The 23,496-nt window shown below is 43.5% G+C and overlaps 1 protein-coding gene across 7 annotated transcripts in view; it reads left to right on the top strand.

Annotated features, from left to right (window-relative positions):
• The window catches only part of WWOX (WW domain containing oxidoreductase), a 954,172-nt gene that overhangs the window by 278,152 nt on the left and 652,524 nt on the right, over positions 1–23,496 (top strand). For all 7 annotated transcript variants that reach the window (XR_004961188.1, XR_004961185.1, XR_004961184.1 and 4 more), the window contains exon 8: positions 3,220–3,484. Coding sequence is in view for 1 of the 7 variants with exons in the window: in XM_036276000.1 (XP_036131893.1) it covers positions 3,220–3,484 (265 nt within the window). In the remaining 6 variants the exon portion in view is untranslated. The remainder of the gene's footprint in view (positions 1–3,219; positions 3,485–23,496) is intronic.

The raw sequence follows: 23,496 nt of genomic DNA, 5'->3' as shown, positions 1-23,496 counted from the left end.
CTTCTCTCTTTTTAGGAATTTAGTCAACCCATTGTGTTCCCCAGTCATGAGATACTTGTGCATTGTCCTTAAAAACCAATGTAGGGGCCCTGGCCGGTTTGGCTCAGTAGTTAGAGCGTTGGCCTGTGGTCCGGAGAGACCTGGGTTCGGTTCCCGCTAGGGGCACGTACCTCGGTTGCAGTTTGACCCCGGCCCTGGTTGGGTCGTGCGGGTGGCAACCACCTGATGTGTCCCTTTCACGTCGATGTTGCTCTCTCTCTCTCCCTCCCACTCTATCTGAACAAAATGTCCTCGGGTGAGGATTAAAAAAAACAAAAAAAAACCAAAAACCAACGTAGGGGACTCACTCTAAACGTTTGAAAGCGCCACATTCTTCATTCTCTCTAATGAACAACACAGAGGATCTGAACCTAATGGTCAATTGTGCCTTTTGAACAAGGCTCAAAACAAAGATTTTTTTTTTGTGATGGGAGACTTGGCCCTTAGTTTGTTCTCCAACTTTGTATTTAGTTCATATTACATGTTTAACATTCTGCTAGGCAACACGCAAGGCGCTCACTGTGTGTCTTCTAAAAATTCACAGTCCTGCACTGAAGCAGGTGACACATGCTTGCGGTCTGGTGTGGTGAAGGCAGAGGCACAACATGCCGACAAAACGCAGAGATGGTGTGATTTGCTTCGTTACTGATCTTGGAGGGATGGCAGGGTCATTGAACACTAACAATATCATCGCCTGAGTCCTGGAGGCTGGGTATTCCATGCAAACGTGCATTTCAATCTGCTTTGCATTTTTTTTCAGTCTACCCTCCATTGCCACCTAAGAAATCAGTGTGACGACCAGCAATGGAAGAGTTAGTTAGGGAGAGCTTCCTGGAAGAAGTGGCGCCTGAGCTGGGTTGGGCCAAACAAATATGCCAAGAAGGGCTTCCGGCAATAAGTGACGGAAGAAGAGTGGAGAATGAGAGTGAAGGGTGCTATGTTTATCTGCTGCCTTTTAGATATTCTCTAAATCCCTGACTCTTTTCTAGTCAAGTAGGTAGCATGTCCAAGACATGGCCTGTACCTAGTTTGGATCATTGGGTTCTCGACTCAACCATCCCTTTCGGTAATAACACTTCTGTAACACCTTATTATAGTGATTCTCAACCTATTTCATCACAGGGCACACATAAGCTAATTACTAAAATTATGCAGCACACCAAAAAATATGCATTTTTTTTGCCGATCTGACAAAAAAAAAAAAAAGAAAGGTATAATTTTGATTCATTCACACCGGATGGTGATTGTTATGTTGGCTGCTGTCATTTTTTTTTTTTAAATTTTATTCGAAAATCTAAAGGAAGAGAGGTCCGTGCCCCTGACTAAATAGTCAGGTATCACATGTTTTAACAATTTTTGCAGCACACTATTTGAACATCACTGCCTTATTACAATGTTGACATATAGCTCAGAAGTAATAGAACTTTCCTGTATAAATATATATTAATTCAATATGCTAGTTTATGGTAATATAAAGAAAAAATTAAATGTGAAGCAGTAGCATGTGTTTCAACATGTGAATGCTTGGGCAGGACGACAGCAAAGGTAGTCTCAGACAACATGGAGTGGGACGTTCAATGTAGACTCTTCACAGCCGTGTGGCCGTCCGGACTCCCATACCACCAGCTGAGTAAGCCTCACCTCCCCCGCCCCCAGTCACAAAATCTGAAAGTGCATTCACTCCTTGTCTATCCGATGGTTGTACTGCATTCCTGGAAATTCAGCGGGTGTTAAAACTGTGCACATATGTAAAACCCAGTTAGGCTCTGGCTCAGATAATTACTAATTATGCACAGTCTTTCAGCTGCATGAATGTTCAGTGTAGCATAGTCCTTACTGAGCAAGACACCACCTGCTTTGCAGGACATCCACGTTCCGGGCCCTACCGGCAATCATTATGACAACCAGAAAAAGGCTCCCGTAAATTGTTGGATTTTCTGCTAAATTCCAAAGTCTTAGAGGATTAAGCTCAGAAGTCTGGGCTCTCCCTGTGGTTTGAGGATCTGGAAACAGCAGCCAAGGATAAGTTTCAAAGTCCCATTGCCATATCAGTGATGGTGCTTCTGGTCATGAGCTTTGTTGATGACTTCGGAGCAGCAATGTCATTGAATGTTAGGCATTGAATGTCACTGGAAAAGGGCTCTTTAATGTCCATTAAAACATGCATTTCACCTCCCCTGTGATGCGTTTTTGGGTCATATCGCAGCTGAACTGGTCATATTAAGGAATAGCCAGAGTATTCCATAATTTTCATTTTACTCTTTGCTTTCGTCTCCCACCACAGTTATCTCCATCACTCTCCTTGTTCTTCCTCATCACTCAGTGCAAATGCCCAGGGCTAATTCAATGAAGAAAAAGAGGCCCTGAACAAAGATGAGACTGTCATCTGGAGAATTCCTTTTGTCATCCATTCTTTAAAGGATGGTCACTATGTTGTTGTTGTTGTTGTTAAAAAAAAAGGAAGAAAGAAAGAAAGAGAAAGAAGGAACAGAAACAAACAGCTGGTGTTTAACGACTCCGTCAGACCCAATTGTAAAACATCAACTACTTACTTTGATTTGTGTGTATCCATGCCGTGGGTATACTTAAAAACATTAGGTTCTGCCAGAACTCATTTTGGCTTTGTTTATATTTGTCTTTTAAACATATAAGACTATTAATGGCACCTTACCAAGGTTGTAACCCCTTTATAATCATTAATTTTTAATCTGGAAAAGAGTCTTGGAGGCAGCAAGACTCATCTATATATTTACTTGGATGCTCAAATGAAACTATGCAGGACTCAAGCGTTGGCTAAAATAACCCAGGAAAACCCCGTCTAGGGTTAGCAATGTGATATCTTTCTGCTTCCAAAAGCAGCAGCCCTTCATTTAAGATGCTTTTGCATTTAATTTAATTATCCATGAACTTCCTGTTGAAGGTTTTGAAAAATATATGTTGGAGGCGGGTGGTGTTCAGCATGTTACGACTGCTCCATTGATGAGTGTGGGCCTTTATTACGTCTATCTTTGGATCCCGTTGGTGTACAGTGTTATAGCACCATGTCTACTTTGTTCAGATGTTCGCACAATTGACTTTTTAGTAGTCTCTGTGTAGTTTTGCAGATTTCCAATAAAAATTAAGAAGCTCTATCAGCCATCAGAGATCGACTGCTTCACGTCACAGTTTCTGTTTTTTCAGATTTACAGATATCAATGACTCCTCGGGAAAACTAGACTTCAGCCGCCTCTCTCCTTCGAAAAATGACTACTGGGCCATGCTGGCTTACAACCGGTCCAAACTCTGCAACATCCTCTTCTCCAACGAGCTCCATCGCCGCCTCTCCCCAAGGGGGGTCACGTCGAACGCAGTGCACCCAGGAAACATGATGTACTCCTCCCTGCATCGCAACTGGTGGGTGTACACGCTGCTGTTCACCCTGGCCCGGCCCTTCACCAAGTCCATGGTAAGTGAGCCGCTTCTCTCTCGCGGACACCTCTGCGTTCCTTTATGGGAAGGTCCTGGAGAAGGCCAGGCGTGCTTTCGTCAGACTCTCGCCTCTTGTCACGATGAGTCGGGTCCTGATAATCACATCATCGAGCCCGTTAAAGGCATTGGCGAGGGCCCTTGAACACATTTCGATCGACATTAGATTACATCTGTTTCTCTAAGGGTGTCTTGGAGAGCTAGATAGAAGATGTGGCTTTTCAATATTGTGTTAGTATGGCTAAAAGTCTTGATGGCAATGATTAGTTTTCTTTTGATGTGATTTTTAAGAAATTATTATTCAGAAAGCGCAGTCCTTGCAAACTGCGTTTTGCGTTAGTAGGTGAGGAACTCGGATTTGTGGCTATTGACTTACTGGCTGATGGGTTTCCACTGAGAACCTGTGTCTGACGTGCTAAATTCTTTTAATGGGAGAAAACCTCTCCTGGGGATACTTCTTTGGCTAGAAGTGTGTTTTAGTGTTGCCTTCCCAAAGATGAATTATTTGGATGAATCACACTACTGCGGTTAGATTTGGAAACGTTCACAAAGGTAACTATGATGTTTCTACGTTTTTGATGGTCGTATAACAAACATATCTAGAAACATTCTTACTGAATGCATTTCAGTAAGAAGTAACTTGAATGAAGAATGCACATTTTATACAATATATTTGGTGGAGTATTTCTCTAAACCACAGATTTTAATCTGGCTATTTAGTATAGAAGCCACTGGCCACGTATGGCTCTTGAGCCCTCGAAAAATGGCTAACATAAATAAAGAACTAAATATTTCATTCATTTTAATTTTAAAATTAATTTTAATGTAAATAGCCACATGTGCTCAACGGCTGCCCTATTGGGAAGCAGTTAAATGACGTGCCGAGCTCAGCGCCTGTTGAATGGTAGGTGTGCAGCGCTTCTTGCCATGACGGTTGTTCTTCTTGTTGTTGTGAATATTACCTTGGTCCTGAACAGTGTTTTCCAAAATGCAGTTGCTACTAGTGGATATGCGCAGAACTAAAGAACTCTGTAAATTGGGAATCTGGTGGTGGCGGCTGGAGGACTTTTCCCCTGGACCCAAAGGCCGAGGGAGAGGGTTAACAGGCAAGGTAGGAAGGGTGCCCAGGTGGAGGGAGCTTGGTTCTCCAACCTGTACACCTGGTCCCTGCAGACACCATTGTGGAGACTTTCCATGTTCTTGTCCCAAGTGATTGGAAAATAGCATCTTTTAAATGTCACAAGTGTACTCTTTGAGATAAACCTAGGGATTAGGAAGACTATGAAATATGTAGCTAAATTTATATTCTTACCTATTTAGGGATTTCTTAGCCATCAGGTTCCATATGAATAGGCGTATAAAGGGGTGGAGTGGGAACACTAGACTTATTGTCAAACTCACAGCCGCCTGTTCCTCTTTCATAAACATTTCGGACGCTGGGTTTTAGGACAAACCAGCATGAGCATAGACCTGGGTCACTGTATTTCACTGGCTGGAGAGATGGGGCTCATTGGAAAAGTCACCGCGTGTTCTATCCTTCTGTGTGCTGCTTGTCATTGCTTTTACCATGAGAAGACTTGTTTCATGGGTGAAGGATGCACGTCTGCCGTGGTGATGCAAACAGATGTTGGAAATAAGCCGTGCAGGTGCATGCCCATCCCTGCCCCTCGCGAAAGTTGGGTAATAAGCTTCGTAAGGTGCAAAGTTGGGAAGGAGCTTAGTAAGGTGCAGGTGTCCTGTCACCAGACGGCTGGTGTTCTGTGCTCCTTGTCACCTCTTCTGCATTTCACTGCAGAGAAGGGTTTTCCTTTGACCTGAGTGCTGCTGGAGTAAGCATTCCACTGTACAAAGTCAAGCAAACAAGAGACACAACCGGCCTTGTGCTTGGAAGCCCTGCCTCTGCTCCCCCACTACCGCCCGCTCCCTTCAGTATTAAATGGCAGTGTAGTCATACCAGTGTCCCTTTTTTATTTGCTGTGACTTGCTGTGACTATGGTGATTTTAGTTATAGTAATTAGGTCACCCTTCATGGAGTCAGGCTATTTTAAGTGCCTCTTTAAGGAATATTGTTGCAGATCAGTAATTTTACAATTGGATGTTCTTGTGTAACTTTATTAAATGTAATCTGTCTTTTAAATGTTGCCCTTTTACAGTTATACATTTCTAATTGTTGCTGTAAATGCATTATCGCTTTGAAATTAATTAATTTTTCCATTTTGGCCGCCTGCAGTATAATAATCACTAATGAGAAACTCATAGGGAGTAATTCTCAGCACAGCGACCCCCACTGGTAGAGCCATGTCTCTGCCAACTCTTCCTCTTGAGGTCTAGGGGCCTAGGCAGGCGTACTGGGGGTCCTGGGGAGGAAGTTGTGTCTCCCCGTCCTCTAATTTATGATAAAATAACAATAAATGGGAATAAAATTTTTTTTAATGTTTGAAAAAGATGCAAGATTCCTCAACTAGCTGCTTTTGAAATACCTTGAAGGAAACTGAAGTTTGATGGGAGCTTTTAAATAATGAAGTCACATACATTATGTGTGCGTTATATGTTTATTTTCCTGTCTGCAGTTTTCTGTCTTTTTTTATGCAGTTTAAATATTCTAAAATTATATTTTGCATATGTAAACACGAATATATAGTGTATTTTACTGTATATGATATATTCATACATACATGTTGCTTTATGGGGCTTAATTCACAAAAGCAGGCATATTGTATTTTGAAGGATAATTCTGGCTATTTGCTGTCGTTGCCCGGTGGGATGCCTTTAGATTCTTGGCACACTCTCAGGTAAGATGCAACGTGGCAGTATGAGCCAGGCACCGTGATGCTCCATATATCAGCATGTAGACCCTCATGGATCTCGAAACTCTTCTCTAGTGATCGAATTGTTATCTTCATTTTGCTTGAAAGCACAGAGAACTTACCCAACTTGTTCCAGCAAATGCTGCTTGGGTCTCAGACCCTTCGCCATCTGCTCCCCAATCCACTTTCTTTGTCAAGGGCCCCTCATATATCTGGTTGTGCAGTTATGTTTTCTCCTAACATGTTTGAAAGAGCCTTCGTGAAATTCACCGCCCGCCCCTCCATCCACCCCCACGTAAGCTCTCCGTTCTGGTAAACAACCTCTTCGCCCGAGTTCCCAGGTCCCGGCCAACCCTCTGCGGATCGGTATGTAAATATGAAGCTGAGCACCCTCACGTGCCTCTCAGGGTGTTTTGTGCAACCAAATATTTGTGTTGGCAGGTAACAGTAGAACGAATATCATGTGTTCGGGTAGCAGGAGCTTAGCAGATGTTTTAGGGAACTGCATTTTCAAATCATTTTACATTAAAAAGAACTTGAGCTTGTAGAACTCCTGGAACGATTGGGTTACGTTTCCTGTGGCCCTGTAAAGCCAGTCATTGTGCTGAGTTTTAACAGATGTGCAGCTACCCTGCTAATGGATGGGCCTGCGACGCAGGTTCTGTTGCAAAGTTATAAATTAAACTAGGAAAAGCACAAGATGTCATTCTCCTAACCTTCGGGAAAGCCAAGCTGGGTAATTCTGCCCTTGAATAACCTGCTGCCGCGTGATTTATAGTTGGACAATTTAAAACATAATGAAGGAGATAATAGATGTTGATTTGTTCTTTAAATTAGTATTTTAGAAAAATACGTCTCCCCCCTCGCCTTTAAATACCTGCAGCTGACTACACTCTAGACACTATCAAGGGCAATGGCCCCTCGAATCTCTTGGCACGTTGGAGTAGAAAACAGGGGCCTTTTCCTGTTGGGAGGAGGAAATACGATTTTCAAAGCAGAAATTTCAGCATATTCTTTATTAATCTAAATATTTTGAGACGCCCTGGTGAGGGCTGATTCTCTGGCTGCCGTGGTAGTCTTGCCAGTCCAGCTACGTTAGAAAAGCGGACTCCGAGGACCCCTCTGCCGTCGGGCCAAACGTGAGCGTCCCTGCTGTCCCCGCAGAGGACCTGGTGGCCGGGCTCTTCCGCCGAGGCCGCATCCCCGCAGCCTCAGACATCTCCTCACTTCCCAGTATTATCATTAGCATTGTTGTATTAGTCACGGCTCAATTCTGCCTGGAGTTTTATAGTTTACAGTGTTTGCTCAATTCACAGTCCGAGGCATATGGTAGAGCAGAAAAGAACGAAGGATGTAGACTCATTAGGCCTGTGCTTAAAACTCAAGTGTCCCCTCTTTTCCAGTTGTGTAATTTTGGAATTATTCAGCCTCTCTCGGGCTCGTTTTCTACATCCGTTTACATGTTTTGGACTATGGGTTGTTAAGATACAGTTGAAAGTGGTCGGAATAATAGAGGCTCTGTTTTTCTCGTAGATCCAGGAGCCCTGAGGCAGTCAGGGGTGTGTTTGGTTATTATACAAGCAGCTCCTTTGTTAATTGTCTTACCTTTTTCCTCATGCTTATAACATGGCTGCAGCAGCGCCAACCATTGTGTGCTACAGGGTAAGTTCAAAGACATGATGGGAGGCATGGGGCCCCTTCTTGCATGCCTCTGTCTCAGACTGATCCTCCCTGCAAGGCTTCCCTCAGCTCTCGCTGGCCAGGATGGAGTCACTTGTCCATCCTAGTGCGGGGGAAACTGAGAAAGTGCATTCCTGGCATTTCGTGTCTCTAGGGTGGGAGGTGAGATCTGATGGCAAGGAGACCTGGCACTCCTGAATAGGTGTGCACATAGTTTTGTCACTGTTGGGTGTGAGTGCTGTCCACTTTATAGGGTCACGGTGGAAGACCCGTGGGTTGAATGGAAGGCACTTGGCCGTACCTGTGCCCTTCCTCTTGACCAGTTTTACGTCTAGCCACTTCCAGTCCTATTCTCCTTCCTTCTTCAGGGGCTTGACACATACTGTTCTTTAGTCCAGAACGCTCCTTTCCTCCTCTCTTATTGATTTTCTCCTCATCCTTCAAATCTCCATGCCAGCGTTTCAGCTCAAGGGAGCATCAGATGAGCATTTGCTCAAGACTCCCCATTATGGGCTTTTGTAAGAGCTGGTACCTGTGAGACTGCTACCTGACATGAGCACTCTGTAAACATGAGCCCAGGGAATGAATGAAGGGTCCCCAGAACTGCTCCTTCGTAGCATTAAACGTAAATGCAACCTAGAACAATGATTTCTGTAATTTGTGTTTAATGTCTGTCTCCACTCTCCTGAAAATGCTCATTTTGCCTGCATACTACTATACCCTGGTCCATAAAGTAAATGCTCAGTAAATATTTGTAAATGAATAAAGGAAAGGCGATTAAGTGCCTAATGAATGACAGTCATTAACGTATTCCTTATCATTAGTCTCTCTGACGTGCAGAAGTTTGCAGTTGAGAGTGTGTAGATAAAGAAGTGGATGAGGCCAGGGGACCCGTCCGGAGCCACATAGCTCGTGCATGGAAGAGCTGGGACCAGAACCAAGGGCTCCCAGACTCCTGGTCAGGCGACACCTGTGGGATCTACCCGGAGGTGTGTGCAGGGAAGGAGCATAGGTAAGGAGAGAACAACCTGGCATAGGAAAGACAGGATACCCTTTAGAACTGGGCAGCTCTCGGATCAACCCTAGCTCCATCCCACACGAGCTCTTGGGCACATTTCACAACCTGATTAAGATTCTTGTGTCAAACTGGGACGTTATACCAACCTCATGGGATTGTGTTGACACTTGAAGGAGATCATGAATGCATAACTTCTAGGAGGTACTAGATGCTCAATAGACATTAACTGGTATTGTTATTATTGGCCTGGGTCAAGAATGAAAGATAAGGGACATATGTATAGCAATCAGGAGGTGCTCCATACTCAATACGCGTCTATTATTGTTGTTACAGTTACTGTTACTGTCATTCTATTTCCAGACAAGGAAAGGCTTGCTTGTCTTCGCAGTGCTTGTAGGTGCCTGTTCTCCTAGTGACAGCTCCTTGTTGTCACCGAAGGTCTCTGTCTCCCTGTGAACCTGAAACATTAGAAACATCACATACAAGTCCAAGTAAGCACGAGAACGGAAACCAGACCTCAATGAGCTTCCACAGTGCAGAATATAAGTCCCCCCGGCTACTTGTTTAAAGACACCAACAGCACGCTTTAGCTTTGAGGAAAGATCGGCCCTTTCTTGTTAAAAACAAAGAAAAGGAAAATACGTCCTGCTTTGCGAGACCATAGCATCTCACCGCTGTCTTCTCTCTGCCCTGCTTTGTAGTGTTTTAAGTCTGGTGATGCCTTTGTTCCCGAATGAGCACTCGAGAGGGGAAGAAATGACTCTCTGGCCGTAACATGTGTGACAAATTATCTAATGAACATTTAACCAAGATTTGAAATTTTCCTAGTTGCATCTTGTTCGTTTCCCCTTCTCCCGTGTTCCCGTTGGCATTTCGGTAATGCCTTGCCTCTTTTTAACTCTCCTTCTGGCTCCCTCATTACTTTTCAGTTCGTGGGGCCTCCTTTGATCCTCCCCTTTCGGTTTCCTTTTCTCAGATTTCAGACTTCTTCCCAGTGATTTTTGGCCGCAGCGCCGCGGAGACACTAGAGGCAGCGTGATTAAACCCGTGCCAGGAGTTTGCATTGCCCCGCGATGATGTTTCTGAAACGTTTCTTCTGTGAACCTGGATTCTCATATAACGCACCGGGCACGTTGATTTTTCCCCGTGAGGTGGAAGGTGATGTTTTCCTAGCAGCAATAAAGAGAGCTCAAATCTGGTGTTCTGAATTATTCAGAAACTAAAATCCACACCCTTTCCACCCCCCCTCCCTCCTTCTTACATTAAGATTAATGGAAACTTTGAAAATCAGCAGAGGACACGTTCTCAGGTGACAGGAGACCCTACTGAGTGCCAGGCTGCACGCTCAGGGGCCTGTGTCTTTGTATCTTGTCTCCCGTGATGTGATTTGAGCGTTCACCGTCAGCACACGAGGGTGTGTCTCTGAGCAAGGCACGTACCATCACAGGGCCTCCGTTTTCTGATCTGTAAAATGAGTTGGTTAACCAAGGTTAGTTATCCCACAGCATTGAATTGTACAGGACAGTGTAATTCAAAAGGAAATTAAATAGGGAGACTGACGCAGGTCCACACTTTTCATTCTGAAACCTCTGGATGAAGAACTCGCCCACCAACACCAGTCATCGCCACCTTTTTGTGAAAGAATAGGTATTGTAATGCCCCAAAGTGTGCAGAATATGCCCATGGGGCCCAAAGCAGCCCTTCCGGTGGAATACACTCAACTCCAGGGATACTTCATTGCGGAGCCGCTGTTGCCACTGTTGCCCTCGTTTAAAGCGACAGGCTCTGAGCGTCGGCCCAGGCACCGGGAGGTCGCTGGTTCGATTCCTGGTCAGGGCACATGCCCAGGTTGTGAACTCGATCCCCAGTGGGGGGCGTGCAGTAGGCGGCCAATCAATGTTCTCTCTCATCGATGTTTCCATCTCTCTCTCTCTCCCTCTCCCTTCCTCTCTCTCTAAAATCAATAAAGAAATTTTTCAAAAAAATAAAGTGCCGGGCTTACACTTGGAATACCTGGCCTGGAAGGTTCCAAAGGTGCTGTTTTAGCTCCAGAATTCTACTGAGACTCTTTTGGATGCAGGCACCAACCTTTCAGTCGAGCTCATTGTCTCGGTTGGTTCAGTGATGGGCCGGAGGTGAGGCCATCTGGGAAGGGCAGGCCCCGTGAGACTCTCCACAGTGGCGTGAAGGGAACAAAGGGTAAGCTGACCCCGCACGAGCACCTGTTTCAGCCTGTGCCCTCCATGACTGTGACCCCCATCCACTTATCTCACCGTCTCTGGGGGTCTGAACCCAGGCACGGCTTCGCTGGGCCCTGTGCTTTAAGGTCAACTCACAGGTTGCAACCAAGGTGTCAGCCAGGCTGTGGCCACCTCCGGGCTCCGCTGGAGAACGTCGGCGTCCGAACCTACGTGCTTGTGGGCAGGGCTCAGTGCCTGGGGGCCTGGTGGGAGAGGGCTTCAGCTCCCCTCTGCTGTTGAGCTGGAGGCCCCCTCCGGGTTCCTTGCCACAGAGGCATCTACTTTGTCCAGGTGTGGAAGCCAAGGAGGAAACAGAGTCTACCAGCAGGACAGAGCCTCAGTCCTGTGTGAACTCACCACAGAGGGGACACCTCATTACCTTTGCCCATTCTGTTTGCTGGGAGCAGGTTGCCAGGTCTGCCCCACTCATGGGGAGATAATTTCCCAGTGGCGTGAATACCAGAAGCACTGGGGCCGTCTTAGTGGCTGCCTGTCACTCTTCACAAGTTCCACTGGGGGGTTTTTGTTTTTGTGCTTTTGGTTTTTTTTGTGTGCCTTTTGGTAGGCTATCTGGTGGCAGAGTTACTCATAGACTTTGATAGTTCCTGGCCGTAAGCCATAGTGTTTGTTACGGACACATTTATCTTCGCCTTGCTGTTCTCCTGTTGGTATTCTTTCTGTATGCTTGTCCCCCTCTTTCTGGGATGAGAGACACACCAGATGCACCCACTTTGTCTTTTATAGATTTATGCCTTTCTGCCTCCTGATGGGACATAAGGTTTAGTCCTCCAATAAGAACGTTTATGAAAGGATAATGAAATGCGTGGGTTATGTTTCCCAAGGTCAAGTATTTGTTTTCATGCTGCTGTAGGGGAAGGGGCCACGGTAATCACTGGCCCCAATTTCTTCCTGAAGAAACATGCATAGCCAAGTTTTGATTTGAGTTTCAAAACTTGGCCAGAAACCCTGGACTTTTTTTCTGTAAGCCATAGAGGTAGATAAGGCTCACTGATCATTTTGAAGCCCGTGTAGACTATTATTCCAGACTGTGTATAGTCTGGAGGGAGTGGTTGTTGTCATTGTTGTTATTTTGGGGCTTGTTTTATTCAGTAGAAATCTAAGGGGTAAAAAGAAAAAGAAAAACACTTTTATTTTACTTTTTTGGTTGTTGTTGTTCAGAAAATGTTGTAGAGACTGATTCGGAATGCTGGAGTTTGGTTTTCCTGTGACAAAGCCACTCTGTTCACGTATGTACTAAGTCACGTATCTTCTTTAATAACATTCTCATTTCCCCGTGAAATCCCAAGCCCTCCACTCAGTGAGGCCTTTGCTGCCGCACATTCCGCCGTGCGTGGCGTCTGTACCCCTGACACATCCCATCCTCGGGTTTCATATGATGGGGTCTCTTCAATCATTTACATTTTTCAAAAAGAAAGTGAAATATTCTTTAAGAAGCCAAAGTAATCCACGGGAATGTATGGTGTTTGTTCAGCTGCATATCTTATTTATTTGAAGTACTGAGAGAAATCTCTTCTGACTGCTCAGAAAAGGGAAGAATAAACAGTGAGACTGTCCAAGTAATCTGAGCTAGAGTCCCCTCCTTTCATAGAAACAGTATAAAAAGTATACTCACCAGATCCAAAAAAAATACTGTGTATCTACTACCGAGACCTGCATAGTGTTTTCTTAGGGTTCTCACTCTTTAAAAGAAAAAGAAACTCCTAAAATCCTGGAATTCTGAAACATTTTTTGATATTTTAATATGCCCGGGCAGGTGAATGCAAGAAGTCTGGTTTTTTCTTCTTTAGAACATAACATTTCTTGTTGGGTTTTGTGTGTGCTTGGTGCAATTTGTCCCTTTGTTGATTCTCTATAACCATAATAGACCAAGTAATGAAATTAGCATGGATGAAATCTCTATATTAATCCGGAACACATTTCTTACAAAGGAGACATTAAGACATTTAAAAAGCCAGAGGGAAGGGGAGTGGGGGGAGGTGGAAGAGGGTAAGGGGGGGGGATGGTGAGGGAAGGAGACTTGACTTGGGGTGGCGAACACAATATAACATACAGATGATATATTGTAGAATTGTATGCCTGAAACCTGTATAATTTTATTAACCAATATCACCCCAATAGATTCAATAAAAAAAAAAATTATTTCAGAAGAATTAGATTCTGAAGTATACCCAGTCGGGAAAGTAATGTAGGTTTTTTGTTCTCTTTTTTTGTTCTCTCTGTTTCACCTATAAGGAGTGAGCGGGCATAGTTCTTGTGGATGGAAGGGTATTTTCTCAGCTGTGGTTTGCTTTTCCCTTGAACCGAAGCCTGTTCATCCCGTCTCTCTGTGCCACTTTCTCTCACTTCCAGGCTCCGAGCCCTGTTGGCTTCATCTTTTAAGAAGATACACATTAAAAATTAAGTTTATGTTTGCCAGCGTCGGTTCTCTGTAATGGGAAGAGTTGGCGTGTGTTCGGTCAGGGGTGCAGATCCACGCACGGCTGTGATCCTTCCCTGGAGAAGTGTGTGTTCTGTAGGTCTGGAGGACACAGACAACCAGTAACAACAACTACAACAGCTCACGTTTATTAGAACTCACCGGGCCGGATAAGCCCTGCTCTAAGTCCCTTTCCTGTGCTGACTCACTTATTAACACACTCCACGACCACGGTGTAAGGTGTGTGGGCCCTGAGACCAGCGCACTCACTGTGTCATCGAGCACGGACGCGTGTGACGTGTCAGAGACCCCACACTGGGCTTTGAAGAACCCCAGCCTTTCCTTGTGGTGACCTCCGAAATCATGGGCAAGTCACACGATGGGCCTCGAGTTGTCATCTTCCTTATAGAATGGAGAAAACGGTTCCCACGTCTTTGGGCTGGTGTAGGATTAAGGCACAGCTTGACCCTAGGGCGACAGTAGACACTCAGGAAATACTAGTTTTCTGTGTGTCCTATCAGTCAGTGTAAACGTTCCTGAAAATGTGCTGCCTTATAAGGACAGGGAGAACACTATTACCGAAGATGGTGTCTGTTACGTGACCCCAAAATGTAAGAAGTTATGCCGCTGCATGTGAGATGCACCCTTTCACCCAGAACTCCGAGCAAAACCCCTCAGGAGTTACCACAATACCTTCTGCTTGATAAGGGGATTATAACAAGGTGCTATTGGAACCCCTGGTCCAGTATGATGCTTTTTCAGATCATTAATGCTAATGGTTAGCATTAATACTTCCTCCAGTTTTGAGTGACTGTGATGCATTTTGTTTACCGTGTTCTATACTGGGTCTTTCTTTATGTCACCTTAGGTCCCCTTTTTTGGAGGCAGGTCAAAAATGAATTAATAAAGTGACTTAGGTTGAAGTACATGCATAGCCCACCGGATCTCTTAATGACACCCCACCAAAGGCAACATTTAAAAAAAATCCTCACCTGAGGTTATTTTTCCATTGATTTTTTAGAGAGAGTAGAAGGAGGGGTGGGGGGAGAAACATGATGTGAGAGGGATACATCATTCGACCCCGACTTGGACCAGGGATCAAACCTGCAACGCAGGTCCATTGCCCTTGACCGGGAATCGAACCCTCAACCCTTTGGTCTGTGGACCAACGCTCTAACTGCTGAGCCAAACCAGCCAGGACTCAAAAACAACTTTATCTTAGTCTACTCTTGGACCTATTTCTATATTGTCCATGCTCAACAAAAGAGATTATTTTATGGAAAAAACCTTCTAAAAACCAAAGTGGATATACTATTAAAAAATTTGTCTTCAGAAATTTGGAAAACTTTCCCCCTGTTTTAAACTTATTTTCCTTTACATGATTTACATAATACTAGCTGTTGCCTGCTACCAAGCGGTATGCTAGCTGCCCAGAGAGTGTGTCTTCTAATCAGATATGTATGTGTTTCTTTGTGTGGAAACATGTCATCACAGTTCTTCAAGGATCTAATGAATATAGTTATTCCTTTTCTTGGTCTTATTCTTTCTATTTCTGGACGATTTCCTTTCCCCTAACCCCACTATTGTTTTTCAGTGAGCTATTTTAAATACATCTTAAATACATCTTTGGGAGAAATTTATTTAGTATTCACTTCATTGAAGATGGTTTATAAAGACAGCAGGGGCTAGAATAGCAGTGCACATGGTACTTACATTCAGTAAGTGTTCAATAAATGGTTTCTCTTCGTCTGATTGCTACATCGTGTAGATAGTCATGTGCATCTAGAAAATTCGTTTCGGGCAGGAAGAGACCAGTTGTTTTAACCTGCTGTTTTGATCTTGAGGCTTATTTTTTTTTTTAAACTGTGTTTATGAATAAAACATTTTAATCAGAACTATATCAACACTGATCAATTTTTTTTTGTGGAAGTCTAATATAGGGTGAATTCCATTAAGTCAATTAAATACCTTGATTAACATATATGGTCAATTAATTTATGACAAAGGAGACAAGAATATTCAGCTGGGGAAAGGGCAGTCTCTTCAATAAACAGTGCTGGGAAAACTGGACAGCCCATGCAAAAGGGTGGAGCTCAGCCCCTGTCTTACACCATGCAAAATATTAACTCAACATGGATTAAAGAGTTGAACATGAGACCTGAAACTATAAACTCCTAGAGGAAAATTCAGGCAGTAAGCTCCTTGACATAGGCTTAGCAATGATTTTTTAAAAATTTGACACCAAAAGCAAAAGCAACAAAAGGAAAAAAAAAAAAAATGTGGGACTACATCATACTAAAAAGCTTCTGCACAGTAAAGGAAATCCATCAACAGACTGAAAAGGCAACCTACTGAATGGGAGAAAATATTTGCAAATCACGTGTCTGACAAGTGGCTAATGTTCAAAATAGTTAAAGAACTCATTCCACTTAATAGCAAAAAAAAAAAAAAAAAAAAAAAAAATTTATTATTATTAAAAAATGGGCATAGGTCTGAATAGATATTTTCCCAAAGAAGACACAGATGATCCACAGGTATGAAAAGATGCTCAACATCATTAATCATCAGGCAAATGAAAATGAAAATCACAATGAGCTATCACCTCACAGGACTTAGATTGGCTATTTTCCAAAGAGATGGGGAAAACAAGTGTTGGTACGGATGTGGAAAACAGTAAGGAGGTTCCTTTAAAATTAAAAATAGAACGACATTTCACCCAGCTCTTTCACGTCTGGGTTTTACCTGCAGAACGCAAAAACACTAACTTGAAAAGCTCTATGAACACCAGCTCGTTGCAGATTTTTTTTTTTTACAATGTCCATGATACAGAAACAACTTTAAGTATCTATGTTACTCAACCACAAAAAAGAATGAATTCTTTCCAACTGTGACAATATGGATGGGCACCGTGGATATTAAACCAAGTGAAGTAAGTCAGACAGAGAAAGACAAATACCATGTGATCTCATAAATGTGGAATCTCAAGAACAAACAACAGCCATCTCATAGGTACAGAAAACACAGCGGTGCTTGGGAGAAACAGGTGAACTGTTTGTGTGTGTGTGTGCGTGCATGTGTGTGTTTGTTTTTAGTGTAAATAAATTGTTTAAATAAAAATAAATAAATGATACCTTGATCAAATTGTTAAATAGTACAAAAAGAGTTGATAGTTTAGCTGCTGCTTTTTTTCCCCCCTAATTATTTTACTGAAATCCTTTTCACCCAGATTGATTCCCCCCCCCCATATACATTTTACAGTAGAGATTTCATTACCGATTTTCTGTACACATCACGTTTTATAGCTTTTCCTATTGTGAGTTTTCCTTCATGTCCGTCATTTCCCACAAACCCACGCTTTGAGACTGGGCATATCTAAATTTCACCAAGTGAAGTTTTTGTCGCCCATTTTTTATGATGGCTCTTTCAACCAGAAATATATGTTGTTAAGTTGCTAAAAGACCAACGTTCATTTTTTGAACTGGTACCTGAGCAATTCTCAGTAAGTACACTTCAGTATTCTGGGTTTCTCAGACACCCAGGGTTGGTCTTTGAACTTGCTGCTAATCTAACGCTTTCTCAAACTTCTGAAAGTCTCGGATGACTTTGGAACCCTCGTGCTTTCTGTATTGTGGCAGGGCAGAGAGTTAATGACAAGTCAAGATGCCCTATCACCGCGCCTGAAGTGCCTTCCAAACTTTTTGTTGTTGTTGTTACTACCCACATTTTGCATTTGGATGTCACAACCCATTATATGTAAGCTTTTTCACTTACATGTAAGTTTCTCTGTTTGTATAACATGCATGCGTGTGTCTGTGTCTGAAACAAAGGCTTTATGAAATGGTATTCTAACTATGGGCTCTGTCCTCTGCTGTTTTCTTCTAGGTTGTATTTCGTGTTTTTAAATTGTCGATGGTGGCTGAGTCTCACTACCTCTCACTCTCTTGTGATCTGCTCTAGAACTGTTTGACCTGCTCCCCCCTGATAAATGTTCGAGTGCCTCGTGTACTGGCTTAAGGGGTAGACAATGCAAAAGTGAGCAAGTCATTATCCTTGGCAGCTGGGCACTCGTGTCAAAAGGAACAGAGACGTGAAGAACGTTATCTGTGGAGATGGGAGCCATTGGACACGCAGTGCTTTTCTGTCTTATGGGCAGATACAAGTGTAGGCAGATAAAGTTGCAGAATGAAAATGATATCTTGACTGAACCTTGAAGGATACATGGAAGGTGAACACATAGCCACCAAAAGGAGAACATTTTAGGTAGACTTTGCAGAAGTGGTAGGGCCAGGGCCAGGATTAGGGAGGAATTAAGGGCATGCTAAATAACACGTTAACGAGATTTCACTCACCTCTCGTCATCACATCCACCTCTGCCCTCCTGGTCCCAGCCATGACTTCCTGTCTGGATCATTGTAACAGCCTCCTCACTGGTCTCCCTGCTTTGGTCTTTGCCTGGTACAGGCTATTCTCCCCAGTGAAAACAGTCAGAAGGATTCTTTGAAACTCTACATTGGATCATGTCAGGCTCCATTGGCTTCCAACTCACTTAAAGTAAAACCAGGCCCTTACTTGACCTACATGTAGGTCGTACTGTATGCTACCTCTGACCTCCTCTCCACTCTTCCCTCTGTTACCTGCTCCAGCTGCTGGTTTCCTCACTGTTTCTCATGTTCACCTTCTGCCTCGGGGCCTTTGCACTCACTGTTTCTTCTCCCGAACACTCCTCTTCTAGATATTCTTCCTCACATGTTCTATTCCAGTATCACCTCCTCAGACAGGCCTCCCCCTGGTCACCCCCTTTGTAAAATACACCTTGCATGAAGCCGGCTGGTGTGGCTCAGTGGTTGAGCATCAACCCATGCACCAAGAGGTTGCAGGTTCGATTCCCCATCAGGGCACATGCCCAGGTTGTGGGCCAAATCCCCAGCAGGGGGCATGCAGGAGGCAGCCAATTGATGTTTTCTCTCATTGATGTTTCTATCTCTCTCTCCCTCTCCCTTCTTCCCTCTCTAAAATCAATAAAGAAAAAAAATCAAAGAAAAAAATTCTTGCCTGAAGAATATCTGACAGAGATAATATGGGACTGTATTTTAACATAGAGTATTTTTCCTTTAGATGGGTGCATTGTTTATTTTAATAAATAATCACTAGAATTGTGAATTTGCAATGTCTTGGACACGTCTTAATATGTCTTTCTGTTGATAACATTTAACAAATGATGTAAGACAGATCCTAAGAAGATAATATTTAGAATATCCACATGTGCACTTCCATAATATGTTTAAAAACCCTCTTGTCTATTCATTATTTAAATAGCTGTGGACTTTTAGTGGACACCAACATTAACAAACCATGTTAACATGATTTGAAATAGGTAATGAAATTTGCAATGCCGTCTGACGACGGAACTAGCCAATTAGCGCTCACGGCGGGGACCGATCTTCCTCCCAAAGAGCTGCCTGCATTGTGGACAGGAAGCCACACAGCCCCTCGTGGGCCGGCAGCCTTCCTGCAGGCTGTCTGACCGGTGCCCCGAAAGGATGGCCCCTTCGCTGCTGAAATGACACTTGGTGCGTGCCCAGTCTACGATGTTCATCTGCTGTGCAAGGAGGGGAGGACTTGGCATATGTTCAGACCGACCGGCAGCATTCTCTCTGATTGTATGTGTCTGCTCCCATTTTTATTGGTTTAGTCACCATTGTTCTCTTTAGAGGCCTTTCCAGGGCCTTCCTTTGATCTCAGATGAGGACTCTCCGAAGACAGGATTATCCAGGGGTAGTAAAAGTTCTCCTGCAAATACATCATTTCACCACTTTGGACAGCGGAGAGTGTTTTCATTTAGGCCAGACTTGCTACTGGTTCTCTTGGTTCTTTCAAAGTAATGACTAATTACGGGTATTGGGTCACAGACCTCTACTATGCCCATGTCCCTTCAAGACTCACCCATTTGTCCTGAGCGAGTGGAACGTGGATTCCATTGAAATGAGCAAATAGAAATACAGATCCCTTTTTCTCATTATCGTGTTTAATTCACAATAACCTTCACTCCCCCCACAAAGGCTAAGCTTTCTTGGGAGAAATCTTAACATCCCTTCTTATAGGACTTTGTGCTTTTACAACATTCACGCGGATCACAGAGGGCACATGTACAGCGAACATGAACTTAGCTTTTACCAGGCTCAGGAACCTTCTTGACTGTCCCTGCTGGAGAGCACATTCCCTTGCTTCTGGTTGAGGAAACTGAGGACGCCCCCAGAGATAGAGGGTGCACAGGTTGATCTGGTTGATCATGGTCTACACACTCTGTTTCAGTACGTATTCCACTGTCCCCCGCCAATTATTTGTTCTGTTTGATTAGTATAGCATTGTTTGACTTAAACATTAGTTTATTTTCTACATGTTATATGTGATCCTTTTAAATTATATTACTATGTAGCATTTAATGAATAAACAATAAAAATTACCTAACTTTTTTAGCATTAATGGAAGGAAAGTCAATCTGATATTTCAAAATGTATAATATGGGTCTGTTGATACTTGTATGTGTATACATACCCAGGAATGCTTGTATCAACCTCTGTGAGTACTGACGTTTGCCAATAGGTGGCGCAATGTTTCATCCATGTGTGGGTTGGGTGCGGAATTAGCTTGTAGAAAGAATATATGTTGTGGGGGAGGAATGGAATGATTAGTATGTCCTTACTGGGCCTGGGGAAGTAAAAAAATAATCTTCATTTCCAACAGTTTCCATTCCCTGTGTCACCTCGGTATTTAATTTACTTCACTTACAGGACTACTTGAAGTTTTCCCAGGTTAGTTGGTCCTATTAATTATGACCTAAAAGGATAATATTAGGAAACTAATGGATTACAGTATCTAAACGGAGGCCAGCTGATCACCTTGGAAGGACTGATCCAGGAGCACCTGTGTGGCAGAGTGACCCGAGGCGTCCTTCAGCAGTGCCAGGTGGCCACAGCTGGTCATAACCTGAGGGACTGGCCAAGCCCATTAGTTTGGAGATTTAGTAGCTAAACACTGAAATGTTAAGAGACTTTCAGGTGTACATCAAAAGAGAGTGTTCACAGTGCATTCGGAGACTTTTCACCTATTTCACGTTTTAACTGAGTCGGGGATCTCCAGGATTTTGAACAAATGTTATTTCTTGTCTAACTGGTATGTCAAAGTAGCCTAGGCGTTCAGCATTCTGCTACACATTGAATTCATCTGGATCTTTTAAGTGACAAGGACTAGAAGGTCCAGGCTTTTATATTCATCATAGGAGGCAGCTTCATTCCCTTCTTTCTCCTCTTCTTCAATTCAACCATTCAGGTCGTGTGGTATCTATCATTTCATCTAGTTTTGTTTATCTTCCTATTTTTTTTTTTAAAACCTGTGCATGCAAGTGTCTGTGATGCATGGTTTAATTGTAAGCTATCAGGCATCAGTGGCTTTTTATGGGGCAACGTTGACTTTCTGCACTTGTCTGTACCATTATTAAAGGCTGCAGATATTGCCAATGGATATTCTTGGAAATCATTTTCTAGTTTAAGTGCCGTTAAGTATTTTAAAATAATATCAGTGACTTGTTTGCATTGTCATTCAACTTAATGTTATAATTGAAAAATTGCAAGACTCGGTTTTAAAATCCCAAGAAGCTGTATATAATAGAATAATGAATGACTCTCTCTCAACCCATTGGTCCATGACAAGGCTCCCTTAAACTGATTTTGGAACATCTCAGAATCTTCTTGGTTAGCTAGCTCTTATTTTGCCTTTTTGTTGTTGTCTTTAATTAACCTGAAGTTCAGTTGCATGGTAACTCGGCTGTTGCTGTGATTCCTGTAAAGATCTTAGTTGTTCAGTTCTAGAAGCCATTTCCTTTGGACATCTTTAATTTCAGTCATTTCTGTCTATCCAGGACAGACACAACTGCTGTCCCTCTAATCAGGGTTGGTTCGGAAGTTCTGTGGGGTATGTGCTGGGGGTGGGGATGGTAGAGCCTGGAATTTCATGGGTAGATTTTTTCATCCTATGAGACATCTGCCTGCCCTGCACACATATTTTTATGAACATGCACAGTTGGGGGAAGTTCAAGACAGTAAAATAAAAAAATAAAATAAAATAAAAGGAAGATTTTGAGAGAGAGAAAAATACCTAATTGTTTCCCTATGTGAATCCAAAGTAATTTTCTCACAGAAAAGACTAACTATATACTTTGGCTCTCTCTGAATTAATCAGTATAGTCGCTGCCTTAACTTGCTGGGCTGGAAACCTCTGGCCTGTGGGACTCCAGGCTCACGCGATGTGCTGAGCGTTAAACACAGGGACCCGCGAGTATAAAGATGACACAGGCGATTCATAACGTCAGGCCGCGCACTTCCCAGGAAGGTGACCCTGCAGCGGGCTGTGTTTCTCCAGTGTCCACAAAACCCAGTCCCCACGCAGCTCGTTCCGGGGGCGATGGGGATTTTGCTGATGGTTTTAAGATCAGGAATTGTTTATTATTATCATTATTATTTTTAGGGTATTTTAGTACACACTTTCACACCTGGTATTAAACTATAGGGTTTTAAGCAGGAATTAAATGGAATGCCATCATTTTCCTGGATGTCACTTTGCCCCCTTGACTTTAGCCTCTCTGCTGTCACTTAGCACATTCATTGTGACCTTTTTCTGCATGAATTCATTCTCACTTTTCACAGAGGGAGCTGGGACGGGGAGGGGAATGCACTTGTGGAAAATAGAAATGGAAACACATATCATATAGGGTCTGGTGTCAGTTCATAACCCGAGAACGTAAAAGCCACCCGTGAATTCTCAACACAGCCTTGCAAGTCTTCTGTTTACAGCACCTCCAAGAAGACTGCTGAGGCCGGAAGCAATGAGACAAATGCCATTTTCATGCTTTTCTCTAGCTTCTGGGCCACCAGCCGTAAACATGCATCTAACTACACATTAGTTATTAGCTTATAGTAAGTCTCATTTACTCCCATATTTTAAATGACTCTGAAGTGTGGGTGACAGTATCAGATAGATTACGTCGTTCTTGGACTATACCGATTCCCAGAGAGTCCATGTGGTTTTCCACTGAAATTGTACTGAAAACGGCGACCACGTTTCCGGAGAGTCCTGTCTGTGGTGTTCTCATTTGAGCACCCTTTGGGTTGTTTTCAGAGCTATACCGGTGGTACAAGAGGTTAGCAAAGAAGCATTTGTTGAGTGTTTGGCAATGGGCCTGGTATTTTTATTTTTATTTTTATCTTTCTTTATTGATTTTAGAGAGAGAGGAAGGGAGAGGGAGAGAGAGATAGAAACATCGATGAGAAAGAACATTATTGGCCACCTCCTGCACGCCCCCAACTTGGGATTTGGCCCACAAACTGGGCATGTGCCCTGACCGGAATCGAACCAATGACCTCCAGGTACGTGGGTTGACGCTCAACCACTGAGCCACTCCAGCCGGGCGGGCCTGGTATTCTTTATATGTCATTCCACTTACTTTACTTTCCAGAAGAACCTATTGAGTTTTGAATTAATACGCCCATTTTACAGATGAGGAAACCGAGGCCTTGAGTGGCTTGCCCCAGACACACAGGGTAGTAAGTGGCAGAGCTGAGTGTCTGATTCGAAGGTGTGTGCCCTCCCCACTGCATCTCAGTCCTTCTCTAAGCGCGTGCTCGCCAAGGCCCCTGCAGGCTCTGCCCCTAACCCCAGGCTGAGTGTGGTTTTGTGGGGCTGGCTTCGTGGGTCAGGCATGACATTACTGCTGAAGGAGCTGCCTGCTCCTCTGTTGTTTTGGAACCTCAGTGG

Source organism: Molossus molossus, unplaced genomic scaffold (genome assembly GCF_014108415.1).
Source record: "Molossus molossus isolate mMolMol1 unplaced genomic scaffold, mMolMol1.p scaffold_m16_p_21, whole genome shotgun sequence".
Taxonomy (NCBI): Eukaryota; Metazoa; Chordata; class Mammalia; order Chiroptera; family Molossidae; genus Molossus; species Molossus molossus.
The sequence above is the reverse complement of the archived record's forward strand: the minus strand, read 5'-3'. Positions and strand labels throughout refer to the sequence as shown.